The sequence below is a fragment of the Callorhinus ursinus genome, unplaced genomic scaffold (assembly GCF_003265705.2).
Source record: "Callorhinus ursinus isolate GAN/ISIS: 27379988/994484 unplaced genomic scaffold, GSC_fseal_2.0 scaffold48, whole genome shotgun sequence".
In the NCBI taxonomy this organism is placed as follows: Eukaryota; Metazoa; Chordata; class Mammalia; order Carnivora; family Otariidae; genus Callorhinus; species Callorhinus ursinus.
Window position 1 is genome coordinate 8,403,682 of NW_027397110.1, and position 13,890 is coordinate 8,417,571.

At 45.4% G+C, this 13,890-nt stretch overlaps 3 protein-coding genes across 9 annotated transcripts in view; 1 reads left to right on the top strand and 2 right to left on the bottom strand.

Annotated features, from left to right (window-relative positions):
- Positions 1-13,890, bottom strand: part of GRAP2 (GRB2 related adaptor protein 2) — a 63,633-nt gene that overhangs the window by 20,816 nt on the left and 28,927 nt on the right. The window contains exon 2 of one of the 3 annotated variants that reach the window (XM_025881486.2): positions 9,416-9,504. The exons of the other annotated variants lie outside the window; for them this stretch is intronic. The gene's annotated coding sequence lies outside the window, so the exon portion shown is untranslated. The remainder of the gene's footprint in view (positions 1-9,415; positions 9,505-13,890) is intronic. 3 annotated transcript variants of the gene reach the window in all.
- Positions 1-13,890, top strand: part of ENTHD1 (ENTH domain containing 1) — a 174,443-nt gene that overhangs the window by 15,897 nt on the left and 144,656 nt on the right. For 3 of the 5 annotated variants that reach the window (XM_073882745.1, XM_073882749.1, XM_073882747.1), the window contains exons 2-4: positions 901-978; positions 3,093-3,295; positions 9,953-10,063. The gene's annotated coding sequence lies outside the window, so the exon portion shown is untranslated. The remainder of the gene's footprint in view (positions 1-900; positions 979-3,092; positions 3,296-9,952; positions 10,064-13,890) is intronic. The other 2 variants (XM_073882746.1, XM_073882748.1) reach the window with 2 other exon arrangements.
- LOC112831603 (apolipoprotein C-I-like) lies at positions 3,872-4,337 on the bottom strand. Its single transcript, XM_025881955.2, has one exon. The coding sequence runs from the start codon at positions 4,286-4,288 to the stop codon at positions 4,022-4,024; it is 267 nt and encodes an 88-aa protein (XP_025737740.1). The 5' UTR covers positions 4,289-4,337; the 3' UTR covers positions 3,872-4,021.

Below are 13,890 nucleotides of genomic sequence, written 5' to 3' on the forward strand. Positions count from 1 at the left end.
CGGCGTCTCGGTTTTCTCATCTGTAAAGTGGGGATCATATATTCAACTAATAATAGAGGCGCCTGGGTGGCTCAGTCAGTTGAGCCTCCGACTCCTGATTTTGGCTCAGATCAGAATCTCAGGGTTGTGAGATCAAGCCCCGAGTCAGGCTTCGCACTGGGCATGGAGTTGGCTTAAGATTCTCTCCCTCCCTCTCCCTCTGCCCCTCCCCCTGTGCACACGTGTGCTCTCTCTAAACAAACAAACAAACAAACAAATAATCCTTAAAAAAAATAATTGTATGGAATGAATTTATCCTCAGCAAAGGTAGCCTGGCCAAAAGCAGCCTGGGTTTTCTTCTGATTTCTCCCATCTTTTATGAACTTTCCTCTCTGAAATTTGATGCTTATTCTCCATGACCCGCAAATCCTTTGGTTTTCTGCTAAGACAGTTTGCTGTTAGGACAGTCTTGGAAGCTGTTGTTTGGCATTTACGTTTATCAGAATTTGGCTAACTCTGAAACCCTTTAGGTTAGTAACCTCACACCTAATGGCTTTCAGTAACCAGCAAACCAGGACCACAATCATACTCTCAGTGGGAATTTCCACCCAAGTGACAAGATTTGGGTAAATGAGGAAGGTGGCTGCCGGTGCGAGGGTGCAGCACGCAGAGATCAGGGGATTAAAGCCAACTGCCACAGTGGTAACAGCAAGGGGCTCGGTTCTCTGATTTTACACTTTTGCTTAGTCTTCCAAAGGCAATTTGTAGAGATGACGATTACCCATCCCGAAGGTAGATATTAAGCAAAAAATATTTCAGGAGCCAGAGTAAAATGTCATAGTGAATTGTCTGAGCTTTATCACCAGCCAAAATTTATTTCCAAACAAAAATATAGATATACTTTTTGTACCCTTTCTTCAGGATCTGTCCATCTAAGGCAAATTAAAATTGTGACCTAGGATGGCCCACTCGACAGGAAGGAGTATTCTGCCCTCCTTGGTGAGTGCTAAATGCTTTTGCTGATTTGCTTCACCCTGTGGCTTTAACATGAAAAGCCTCCCCTAATTAAGGCCTTGCCTTGAGCTTGCGGGAAGATGTGGTGTCTGCGGGTCACCGTCATGGTATCCACAGCAGATACTGGTCACCTCAGGAGAGCAAGTGTCAGGTGAATGGTCCTGAAAACCAAGATCCCATTTCTATGCAAATTTACCTTAATAAGCAGGATGGAGACAAGGGGAGGGCAAATGCTAAACATATTAGAAAATCACATAAATTAGGGATGAAAATATATCTAAAGCATGCTCTAGATATGACCTTGAGCTTGGGAGGATCTTTCCTACATTACGTGTAACTCGGATGCAGCCTGGGTGCTTGGTCCAGGCTGGTCGTGCATGACTTCGTTGAGAAGGCCGAGGCAGAACAGCATTGCTTCTGAGAAGCGGCTCTCTTCTCTGCCTTCCCCCACGAGGCAGGTGGTATGGCAAAGCCAACTTCACGGGTACATCACCGAACTCCCTAGCTTATAATATTAATCCTGGCTCCAAAAACCCAATTAAATAGGCCCACTCTTCATGAAATCACTTTGAAAAAAAAAATGTGTGTGCGTCCCATTTCCCATTTCCATTTGTGAAATGAAATCTGCTCAGATGCTGTTTGGTAGGAGGGAGATGTTCGGGGGGGAGTGGGGTATGTTCTATTTTCGTTCCAAACCCAGGGCTTTGCAATTTCTCCCCTTGAAGTTACCATTCCCTGCTTCCCTAATAGCCGTGCCAACCCCCAGGGGTCCATCTTCTGTTTGATCATAAAAATGCATGGAAATTTTTATCCCATTTTTCTATATCCGATTATTAGTCTTAATTTTGAAAACTTTTAAACCACCACCAGGGAAAAAGAAAACTGAACTAACGTATTTTGTTCAGTATTTATTCATTTGTTATAGTCTGTAACTTCTACTATATATATATATATTATCTTGAAAACATGGTAGCAACAATTACAAGACAAAAGAGAAAAGGGGAGGGGCGGGGGGGGGGAAGTGCAGCCAGCTCAAGAGTTCAAGAACGCAATGGAACCTTCCAGCTGCTGTGTGCAGTTACAGTGCTCCTGACCTCGGGGGGAAATGAAGAGAGAGACATCTCTTTAAAGAACCTCACGGATGGATTCAGTGTGCGTTTCCGTCCAGTGATCAGCTTCAGAAATGGCTGAAATGCTGCCTGCTACAGAACGTGAATGACAAGTGACTGTCCAGGGGCAGTCAAGCCGCCTCCTGCAGCCTCCCCCACCCACCCTGACCCCGCTGAGGATGCCATTTGTCCAAGAATCCTACCTCGGAACCATGCCGGGCTCCTGCCCTTAATGCTGGCTCTGCTTCTCACCATCCCTCTGTGTCTCTCTCCCTTTGCCCCTTTATGAATTGCGTGCAATATCCATTAGCAGCCCTGTGACACAGATCTGCTGCGCCACTTGGAAGGACCACACAGGACTTCCCCAGGCACGATTTCTCTGCCCCTGCATTTCCATTTAAGCTTCTTTTACCGCCAAAAAAAAAAAAAAGAAAAGAAAAGAAAACCCTGAAAAATATTCAGGCTTATATACCAGGAATGTTTGTCTACTTCTAAAATACAGTCACCACTGAGGACAAAAACAAAAGCCACAAGACGGCTCTTTAAAAGAGCCGCCATGTGAAATCCAGATTAATTGGATGTGTTCAGAAACACGTAGTTACCCTCAAAAATCGTACCAGGCGAGAAACTTCTTGAAAGATTTCAGCTCCTCCTAAGTTGGCTATGAATAGCCAAGGTTTCCGTTTTATGCATCTCTTAAAAAGAGCAATTGCATAACACCACAAAGCTGTTGGAAGATTCAGGCTCAGGACCCAAAGAAAGAAGGAGCTGGGTCCTAAATCGAATCGGCAACACCACTTCCTATTTTGCGGGAGAGAACGTTAATTTAAATATTTTGTGACCTTTTGCACCAGTTTATGCTGTAATTCAGTTAAGTTATTTTTTTAAAAAGAGAGAAACATTGCTCTTTATAAATATTGCTTTAGCATATTTATCAGGACGGTAATGACAAACGTAATTTTTATTAATTTATTTTGTTATGAAATGCAGTGATAGAACACTGAGGAGTTTACATGAAAGGACTTTGACTGCAGCTATCAAGAGAAGCTTGGCTAAAAATGCAAAATTCTCCAGGCAGTTCAACCTCACATAATGTGGAGATTTGGAACCCACAGCCTTTCTATTTGTCAGGCAAAGCCCCTCCGGAGTCAATGAGAAGGCAGAGTGCTTACTCCCCGCTCTGAATTAACAAGGTCAGTTCCATTACTTTTCAGAAGTAGGAAACCTTACCAGGAAAAAAAAAAAAAAGATTATAGGTAATCTGTACTATACCACTGTACACAATGGAGATGTTCTTGAAAAGTTATTAGGAGGGCGCCTGGGTGGCTCAGATGGTTAAGCGTCTGCCTTCGGCTCAGGTCATGATCCCAGGGTCCTGGGATCGAGTCCCGCATCGGGCTCCCTGCTCCTTGGGAGCCTGCTTCTCCCTCTGCCTCTCTCTCTCTCTCTCTCTCTCTGTCTCTCATGAATAAATAAATAAAATCTTAAAAAAAAAGAAAAGTTATTAGGAATAGTGTATTTGTAAGTGGCATCATATTAGCATGCATTATAGAGGCTCATTCTACAAAGGAACCCCATGGTGAATCCCTTGACAAAATGAAAAGGAAAATTTGTTATGCAGATAACTACCTTTTAATTTATCTGTTTTAAAATCTGGGTTTTCATGCATCTATGAGTCTTAAAACAGAGCACACCTGTATATCCTTCTAGCACCTCCCACTGTGGGTTAAATAAATGTTAGTTTCCTCTCTTCTTAACTCCCAGAACACTTTTTTTTTTTTTCTCTACAGGATTTTTATTGGAGGGTGGGGGTGGATATGGGCATCATGAAGTCCTCGGTACAGGAGCCAGGGCATGGGAAACTTCAGAGCTCCTTCCGTGGCGCACAGCCCAGAGGAGTGGGACGGCTCTCCTGGTGTTCAGGAGAAGGTAGTTTTTAGCTGCTCCTTCACTTTGTTGAAAGTCTCAGAAAACCAGTTCCGGGTCTTCGCAGGAAGGTCACTCTGCCTGATGCTCTCAATGGCTGCCCGGGCCTTGTTCTCCAGGGTGTTACCAAACTCCTTCAGTTTATCCGGGATGCGCTCCAAAGTGCTGGAGATTTCTGGGGCCGCCTGGGCGGGGGCTGGGCCTTCCAAAACCATCGCCAGAACCACCACCAAAACTGGGAGCGACAGGAAGAGCCTCATGGCTGGGGGCTGGAGGGGCACTCTGGATCAGTCGCGGGACAGCACGGTTCCCAGAACACTTTTTAAACACCTCTCCTATTGATAGATAACAGTCTACCTTGGAGTATAGGAGTCGTCAAATCTTTTCTGTAAGGAGCAGAGAGTAAATATTCTGGGCTTTGCGGGCTGTATCTCTCTGCCACAGCCACTCAACTGGGCTGTTGTAGCCAGGAAGGCAGCCTGAGAAAATAGTATTGAATGGGTGTAGCCGGCTTCCAATAAAATTTTATTTATGGACACTGAAATGTGAATTTCACATAATTTTTACATGCCACAAAGTATTCCTGTTCTTCTGATTTTTCTTCCCCAACCCCAGTTAAGAATATAAAAACCGTCTTAGCTCACATGGGCAAAAATACATGATGGCTGGAATTTGGCCATAGTTTGTGGCCGTAGTTTGTGAACCCCTGGTATAGATGCTTCTGTCTATATCTTACTTCCCCTAGTCGTTTGTAAACTTCCTGAGGGGGAAGAGCTGCAGCTTAGTGGACTGAGTGTGGGCTTAGGAGTAGATGGGCCTGGATTTATATATATATATTTTAAAGATTTTATTCATTTATTTGAGAGAGAGAATGAGAGATAGAGAGCACGAGAGGGAAGAGGGTCAGAGGGAGAAGCAGACTCCCTGCCGAGCAGGGAGCCCGATGTGGGACTCGATCCCGGGACTCCAGGATCATGACCTGAGCCGAAGGCAGTCGCTTAACCAACTGAGCCACCCAGGCGCCCTGGATTTAAATCCAAGATGTGCCGTTCCCTTTCCAAGTGTCCTGTTTCTCTATGCATTAGACGGGAGTGACCACATCTACTTCACGGGGGTGCTACGTGTTCGTGTGTGTGGAGATGCGGCGGCACACGGTAGGCACTCCATAAACGGTAGCAGGGCTTGGTGTTATTTCTTCTTAGATTCCCTCCAATATCGAACCAGTGCTTAGTAGGCACTTAGTAAATGCTGAGTGAATGAAAACGTGATAAGCGACCTGCCATCAGTTACAGCTGTAATTTATTTCCTCAGGGAAGGCGGAGGACCCATTTACAAGGATGAATTAATTTCCCACTCAAAGGTGCCCTGACTTCTCAGCTAACTCAGCCGGAGATAATATAACACACACCCACACGAAAGCTGATTTATTTAATCCAACAGAGGGCAATGGTGCACCCCGAACCGTTGGTTCCATCCTGAAACTTTTTTTTTTTTTTGCATCTTGAGTACAGGTTTGGCCCATTGTCCTTCTTGTCTCTTGTGTGTTTTAAGGTATGTATATTTTAACATTTCAAGGAATCTGAAGCCCATACAATACAGAATGACTTTGCTGGGAAAGAATTGGAAGTCATCAGCTCCTACTCATATTCTGCTGCTTGAATTCCCTGAGGATCCTGGAAAGATGGTCCCGTTCATCTCAAAGTGATTAGTCCCTCACTCCTGCTTTTGATTCTAGGTTAATGATTTATGTTGAAACCCCTACTGTGTGTTTTTCTTTTTATCCGAACCCTACAGCTGCGGTTGGAGACTTTTTGCCTTAGTTTATCACCTTTTCCTGGGCGTTAGACATAGGAACAGGATACCGAGAAAGGTCATAGATGGCCCTCCTTGAAAATTTGTAAGTTTGGGATGGACAACTACCTATAATTCACCTGTCGGCTCTTGCTTAAATATTCTTCCAGAGATCCAAATCAATCGATTCTGGAAGAAAAATGGAAAAAAGGGAAGAGAAAGGCTGAGCATGGCCAAAGAGATCAAGAGCTGGCCTTTCTTCATTTTGGGCTTTCAAAGGGCAACATTTTTGCTCTGTTCTACCAGCAGAATCCCTGCTTACACAATACCTCTTAATCAGCGGGCCATGTTGTTAATGTTAACCTTCTCGCTCGCTGAATGTCTAACACGGTGTACATGTTTCTTTACTGTGCCTGCTCTTGAATTACTTCTAACTCATCCCTGGAGCCTTTAAAATAGAAACCCTCAAATCCTATTCTAGTAAGATCCTCCTTCTGGTTTCTCTGGAGACTCGGATCTGTGGCCACGTGTAGCGGGTGAAGTGGGGGTTGAATCATGGTGGCACCAAGCTTGCAGATAGCCATGGACTTGGGAATGGCCATCAGGGGCCTCTGCTTTCGAAGATTTACAACGAGCAGCTCCTATGCTTATCTAGACCTCCCCAGTCAGAGATGAGGACCATTTCTTTTTAGGTTCAGGATCTCAGGGGAATAAACAGCCTTCTCAGACGGACCTGGCCTGTTTCCACAGGTGTTCTCTCCATGGAATATAAACATTTCTGACTTTATTGCAACCAAAGTAAGCAAAGACAAATGGAATATATGTACTCCACCAAACCATTTCTGGCTAGTTGGCTGAGATTTTAGTACCCTCTAAAAGTGTCCATTTTAAGTGATTTTGCACACATGAGACGTTCTTATTTTCCTCTTGTCCCTAAGTGACTCATTGTTTCCCCCTCCAAAGCCCCAGGAAGGCATAAATTCCCCCGGCACTACCGGCAGGGGTGAACATGGGGAACTCGAGGGGCCCTCCGCAGCCTGTCCGAGAACAGCAATTCCTTAGGGGCTGATCTGCTGACGCCAGTCTTGGGGACACAAGGAAATGGCTTGGGAAGAAGCCTTCAGGGTGTGCTCCGTTTCCGCTGCAGGTGTCCTTCCCACATCACAGTCATCCTCTGGCTGCTTCACTTCTGCAGAAACCAGCAACAGAGCTGTCTCTGATGACAGGTAACGAATGGGCAGTGGGTCCCGGAGCAAGAATTGAGACACAGGGCAGGAGAGGCATACTACTCTCTCCTCCCAGGCTGGGAGGGGTCTCAGGCTCCGCCTGTAATCCCCTCGCTGAGGCTGCCTTTATGCACCCTGACCTTGGGACGCTGTCTCTCCCAGTGCATCTCCTGCCGACCCTCTGCCAACCACTTAGGGTTTCGGTCCACCCTCTGGCCTTGCCTTTGAGATGGCTCCCTATTTTCTAAGTGGGAATCATCTCTTCAGCTAGAAGGCACTTGTTTTTAGGTTTGGAAGCCAAATAAATATATCTCAAAGACGCACAGACAAACTTGACACGACTGGAGAGTCCCTCTAAATCCCTTATACCCTGATTTAATCAAATTGCTGTTCTCTAGGTCCCTGCCTGTCACTGTGGATTAGGGGGATCTCACTGGTCTCAAGGATGTTTTCCTCTTTTTTAATTAGTTCCTCTTTTCCTGCTTAAGGTTTTTTGTTTTGGGGAGGGGAGGGAGGTCAAGGAGAAGGGGGTACAAGAGGGTGGAGACAAGTCAGGGGACTGTCCCTGTTCAGGTCCCTTCCCCTCCCCTGCCTTCTAAATTGAGTGATGCCCAAGACAGAGGGTCATTTGCTCTTCCTTCTTCTTGTTACTTATCATCTTACTCCTCTGTAATCAACACCAGTCAGGTATATCAAAGGAAACTTTCTTTAAAAAAAAAAAAAATTTTTTTTTTTATGCAATCTCTACACCCAGCGTGAGGCTCAAACTCACAACCCCGAGATCAAGTCATATGCTCCACCAACTGAGCCAGTCAGCCAGGCGCCCCTCTTTCTTTTTTTCCAAGTTCAAAGCACATCCCATAAAAATGTCACTTGTCCTCAAACTTTTTCTAAGAAGAACATCCTTTTCTTTCAGTGTAATGTCTGTGTTCTATCAAACTCAAGCACCTTCTATTCTTTTTTTTCCCCTAACTTGCCGTTCTTTGCAAAGTGAGGTTGCCAGGCACAGGGGAGGTGCACGGACATGGCTGTCAGAGACTTGGGTTCAGATCTCAGTTCTGCTGCTTCCTTGCTAGCTGGGAACCCTACCCCCCCTGTGCCTTAGGTTTTGCATCAAGAGTTCAGACAATAATGCTTATTCTCAGTGTGGCCGGGGACAGGGTGTGGAACGCCCTGCTCATCCTCGGCGTTTGAAAGTTCAGTGTCTCTCCAATCATCTCTCCTCTATCTACTCTCCTTTCTCGTAGAGAAAACAGTTTCAAAATACCGTTTTCCAAAAATCCACCAAGCTCATACCCCTTCCCGGGGGAACGCTAGCTTCTCTCTACTCCCTATGGAGTCCTGGCTGCAGTGATTTCAGAAGGTAGGACGCCGTGTATCGTCATCAAGACAATCCCGTAAGTAGAGAGAAAAGACGGCACGAACCAAAGGGCAGCGGGGAGATGGAAGGCTGAGAAACCGAAAACTGATCTGGCTTCTAAGCTTTGCCGTCTGTCTGCCTCACCCAAGTCTAGAGACGAGAATCAGCTGAGACTAAGTTCCATGTATTGATATGGTCTATCATGGACCAAGGGCTTCACAGGCACTTTGCAGCATGATTATGATTATGATCATTATTACTAGTACAACCACGACCACCACACCCATTTTATACCTGGGAAGCGGAGGGGCGCCATTACCCTAGGCGTCTGCTCGCCCCTGAGGTTGTGCTCTCTTTCCTTCGCCACACTGCCTTCGCCGGCACTAACAAAAATGGAAGTCCTGCACTAGCTCAGGACAATGACTAAAGAGCTCAGGGCCCCCTGCACCTCCCTGGGTGGCTGTCCTTCAGCCAAGAAATTGATGGGCACGATTCTCAGATACCCACAAAATTCAAGCCAATTATTCCTTGGTCTGAGAAGGCAAAGTCTGCAATAAACCTGGCTGACCTCAGACCAAGCAATCATGTGCTTTAAGCCCATTTGCCGAAATGGAAACAATCTCAGTTAATAAACCTACACGCGGCTGTTCTTCTCCTTGCCTTTCCCTTCTGTTCCTTTCTCTCTCTCTCTCTCTCTCTCTTTCTGTCTTTCGAGGTCACAGGTTTCTAACCTCTCCCAGCATCAACATTCCTCACAATCCAATCTGCTTTTGTTCGGAGCTCTTTTTCTTTCTCCTCTAAATGCCTGTGACTTACTGCGAATCTAGTTAGAACAAGGGTACCTCAAAAATCTTTTTGTTTTTACATCTTCTACACTTTTCTTACGGAAATGACACCATGAAAACATCAATCCAAAAACATCAGCGACAGAAATGAAATAGGAAGAGCCCACCCAGCCCCACTCCACTACCGCCAGACTGAGGTATCACTTGCCATTTTCTTGTGCTCACCAGGGCTGTAGTATCACTCCCAAATGCAACGAGTCCGCTCAGCACCCTCTCTCTCTTCCTTCACGTCTGCACCCTGTGCCACCTTAATTCTTATTTGGGCAGAGCACAAAACCAGAGATTAGATGACTCTGTGACCACAACTGCTTCAATCTTCTTGTCACTTCTACTTATATTCCCAAGCCCGCACTTATTATTGGAACGCGGGTCATTTTTTAGTTCACCGGGCTCAGAGCTTGCCAAAGTGGACGTTAACCCATACAACAGTTTACCTGGCTTCATTCAATAAGTCTATCCCTTGAACATTGGAGGTAATTACATTTTTATATATCAAGTCACCCCATAAAGGTGCTAGAAAGCTGCCAATAGAAGGGATGCTCTTCCACATTACTTTCATCAGATAAACGTTATAATATTCTTATCTTGTTTGGAAATTTAGGTCATAATTTGAGTTCACTTGAACTGAGGAACATCTGTATTTGCTTTGCTTAATGTAGTCTCTTCCTTTTTAACTTCCAGTCTTGATCCCCTAAACCTTAGGTTCTCCAAGTTGGAGGTGACCCAGGAAGTTGGCCCCGTATTTCCCTAATTTATTGAGATGATGGAGAATGGTCCTAGGGAAGATGGAACTGGAAGCAACTAAGCAGCTTGGTGAGTTGGTTCTATCGAACCAAAGTGTCTCACTATTATTTTCAGTTTGAATTCTGCCCTAAGGAGAAAAAAAAATTGAATGTGTGAAGATGACACTCCCAAGTCCCAAATTCTTGTTTCTAAGCCTGACTCTCCCTGGCTCCTCCACCACCCTCCATGTGACCAGGCTCAGACTCCTTGCTTTCCTGGTCATTTCCTTCAGGTGACATCACAGTCTGTCAATGTCCTTCTTAAAATGTGTTACCTAGAAGTCAGCCCATTATTCAAGAAACAGTCTCAGCTGGGCTCAGTGGAAGGGCACTGTTTAATCACTTCCTCTGCACACCAGAGCTTTAATAACATGTTACTCTATTGGCCATTCGGGGTTCGACAGCAAAGCACTGGGACGAAAGCACAAATGCTCCCCAGCGCGAAGAGGGGTCACGCCAGGCCCCTCTACTTTGCTTCTGCAAGAGGCTTTTGGGAGCCAAAATGTGAGGTTCAAAGTTAATCTTTTTGATTTTGATCTTGTTCTGGTCTTCGCGTACCTCACACCTCAGTTCTTCAGTCGATCACGATTCATCTGGGCACGGATTTGTATTCCTTCCCTCTGGTTTCTCTCCTGACTCTTTTCTCACAAGCAAGCTTAATGCCTTTTTGGCCTTTATTTCATAATAAATGGGACATGGGCGTTGGAGTCAGACAGAGCTGGGCCCAAGTCCTGGCTCCTTCATTCACCAGCTGTGTGATCCTAAGCAAACTGGTTATATCTCTGAACTCAAGTTTCTTACTTAATGACTCCCTCCAGGTTGCCATGAACTTATTCATCAGCACTCCCTGAGCACTAGCTCCGAATCCACCAGATGAAGCAGTTATCATTCTGCCATGTTTTTCTGCATTTTCTTCTCTTGGGTCTCATGAAAGATGCAACCAAATGCTTTGCTGAGATTAAACTGGGCTGTGCCTGTGCCCTTTCCTAAATGGCAGTCTAATAACCTTAGAGGAAAATAACATAAACCAGAACAGTGCCAGCAGCTCTTTCAGGATCATGCTTGGGGAAATGCAACGTGGAAGAAATTCGTCTTTTCACTCACTTGCCCTCTTTTGTGTCTTCTGTTCCCCACTCCTTGTCCACGTTTCCAGTCTGCTGAGTTTCTTTTTATGTCTTTTAAATAGGCTGCTGTCACCTTCTCTCCCGTGCCCCCATTCTCCATCGCCCCATCCCACTTGCTTGTTGGAGAAAGGACTCCTGTGTGTTGAAGCTTTCTGGCACACACTTTCTGAGAGTCATCTTCCCATTTAGAATTTGTCGATGCCATGTTGTCATGCTACCCCCCAGATCCACTCAAGACTCTCCTCTTGCCATTTCAGGCCTTAGCAATCTCTTCCCCATCATATCTCTCTAAATAGACTTCAGAATATCATGCACACATGCCTTAGGATGGCTTTTCATTATTCTCTAAGCACTCCCGCCGCATCCTCACCTCTGCACTGGTCCTCCTTCTGCTACCTAACTCAGGCTTCTGTGTACAGTTGTGCAGGTTGTTTACTGCACAAGCGCACATGGCAGAGGCTGCAGTGGGGGCTAAAATCCAACCAGTGCTCTTCTATCAAGTTTTGAGTCTGATGTGGGGCTGCATCTGCTTAAAGTTAGGGGCACACTTCTCTAATGTAAACAAAGGCATCGGCTCTAACTTCAACTGCCCCTTCTAAGCCTTACTCGGGGTCTGTCCTTGTCATATACCCTATGCTCTCATGCTCTTATTCTCCTGGGGGACTCAATGTATTTACCCCTTGCTTGGTGTAGCTGCCACGTTCAGTGAGGTGGGCAAGTACGTGGCCTTTTGGAGCCCAGCTACCAGAGTTCAAATCCTGGCTGTACCACTAGCTATCCAGGTGATCCTGAGCAAGTCATTTCATCTCTCTGAGCCTCATTTTTCTCATCTTTAAAACAGGAATAATAATAATAGTACCTGCCTTAGCGTTCTTGTGAAGATACCTGAGTATTTGAGATATCCATCTAAAACACTGAGTGTGATGCCTAGCACATAGCAGGGACTCTTATGTTTGCTAACTACTGCGACTTTGTGCATATTCCATGATAACTACCAATGACCGAGACGTGCTGTGGCTCTCAGGAAGAATGAGTGATAAAATGTATCCCTCACTAGGTAGGGTTGCTAGATAAAGTACACAATGCCCAGTTCAATTTGAATTTCAGACAAGTTTTTGAGCGTAAGTTTTCTAGCATAAGTATATCCCAAATGTTTACCTTGTCCACAAAAATCTCACAAGGATAGATGGTGCATTGTTAGGAATGATGGCAAGGAGTCATTTGACTTTTCCACCCTGTCCGCTCTGCTCTGCCCGCGGCTTTTCATCTCACACAATGCTTGCTCTACAGGGTCTCTGACATAAAAACTGGGGAGTGGGCCAACTTGTGGCAGGAGACTCGCGGTCTTGGAATGAAGCCTTTAGGGGTTCCCGTGAAGGTTATGGTTTGCATGTGGAAGTGCATATTCTCTCATTCATATATGCTGGAAGCCACAAAACGTCATACTTCCCACCTGCTCTGCCTTTCGTGTGTTATTTGCTACTTTCCACGAGGTGTGGGCCAAAAGGCACACTTTTCCTGTTAAGCATTCTGGCATACTACAGGTTTTGATAAGTGGGGTTGATAGATTGGAATTTCTGTTTCTGTAAGTGAATTTTCTTGTAATCCGTATTTGCAGTAAAGCAGAATTCCTCTAAACCTTCTTACGTATTCAGACACTTCTCTTGTGATTATTCTGGCATTTCGCATCGTTATTCTCAACTTCACTATCTGCACTCGCATATCTATAACTTGTCAAATTTTTCCATGCTTGGCATTTGCACCAGAGTAAAAAAACAAAAAAAAAAACAAAACAAAAAAAACCAACACAACTCCTGGGCACCGGCCCCAGTGAGTTATTAGTAGTCCCATCACATAGTCACCAGGTTGACGTTTACTTATATTACCCGTGTCTCTAGTCCCAATGACAAATAATCCTTGATTCGGTTGCTGATACCTAATCTTTTTTTTATTTTTAAATATGATTTGTGCTTTTCTAGAAACTTCCCTCTTCCTGGAACCACTGTAGAGGAAGCCACTGAAACCCCAATAGTACCTAATGTGGTTCTCTTCCCTTCACGATCTTCTCTTTTTTTAAGATTTTATTTATTTATTTGTGAGAGAGATAGCATGCACAGAGAGAGAGAGAGGGAGAAGCAGGTTCCCCACTGAGCAGGGAGCCCGATGCAGGGCTTGATCCCAGGACCCTGAGATCATGACTCGAGCCAAAGGCAGACCCTTCACTGACTGAGCCACCCAGGCGCCCCCCCCTTTTTTAAAGATTTTATTTATTTATTTGAGAGAGCGAGCAAGCACGAGCTGGGAGAGAGGGAGAAAGAGAAGCAGGCTCCCCACTGAGCAGGGAGATCATGACCTGATCGATCCCAGGACCCCAAGATCATGACCTGATCGATCCCAGGACCCCAAGATCATGACCTGAGCCGAAGGCAGACCCTTAACTGACTGAGCCACCCAGGCGCCCCTCTTTTTTATTCTCTTTCATTTCAAATCCTCCATTACTGACTCCTTGTCCAGATTCTTTTCTCTCCCAACTCTGTCTGCATGGCCAAGCGGTGGTGACTTCTCCTCGGTCTGGTCCACATTTTCTGCTGCTTGACCTCACAGGGCTTTCACTCTCCTTGTCTCTCTCAGGAGCATCTCCTATGCTTTATGTATTCACTCAGCAGACATCTACTGGGTTCCACTTTGTGCCAGGCATTGTGCTCCACATGGAGAGCCAGAGTGGATCAGAGAA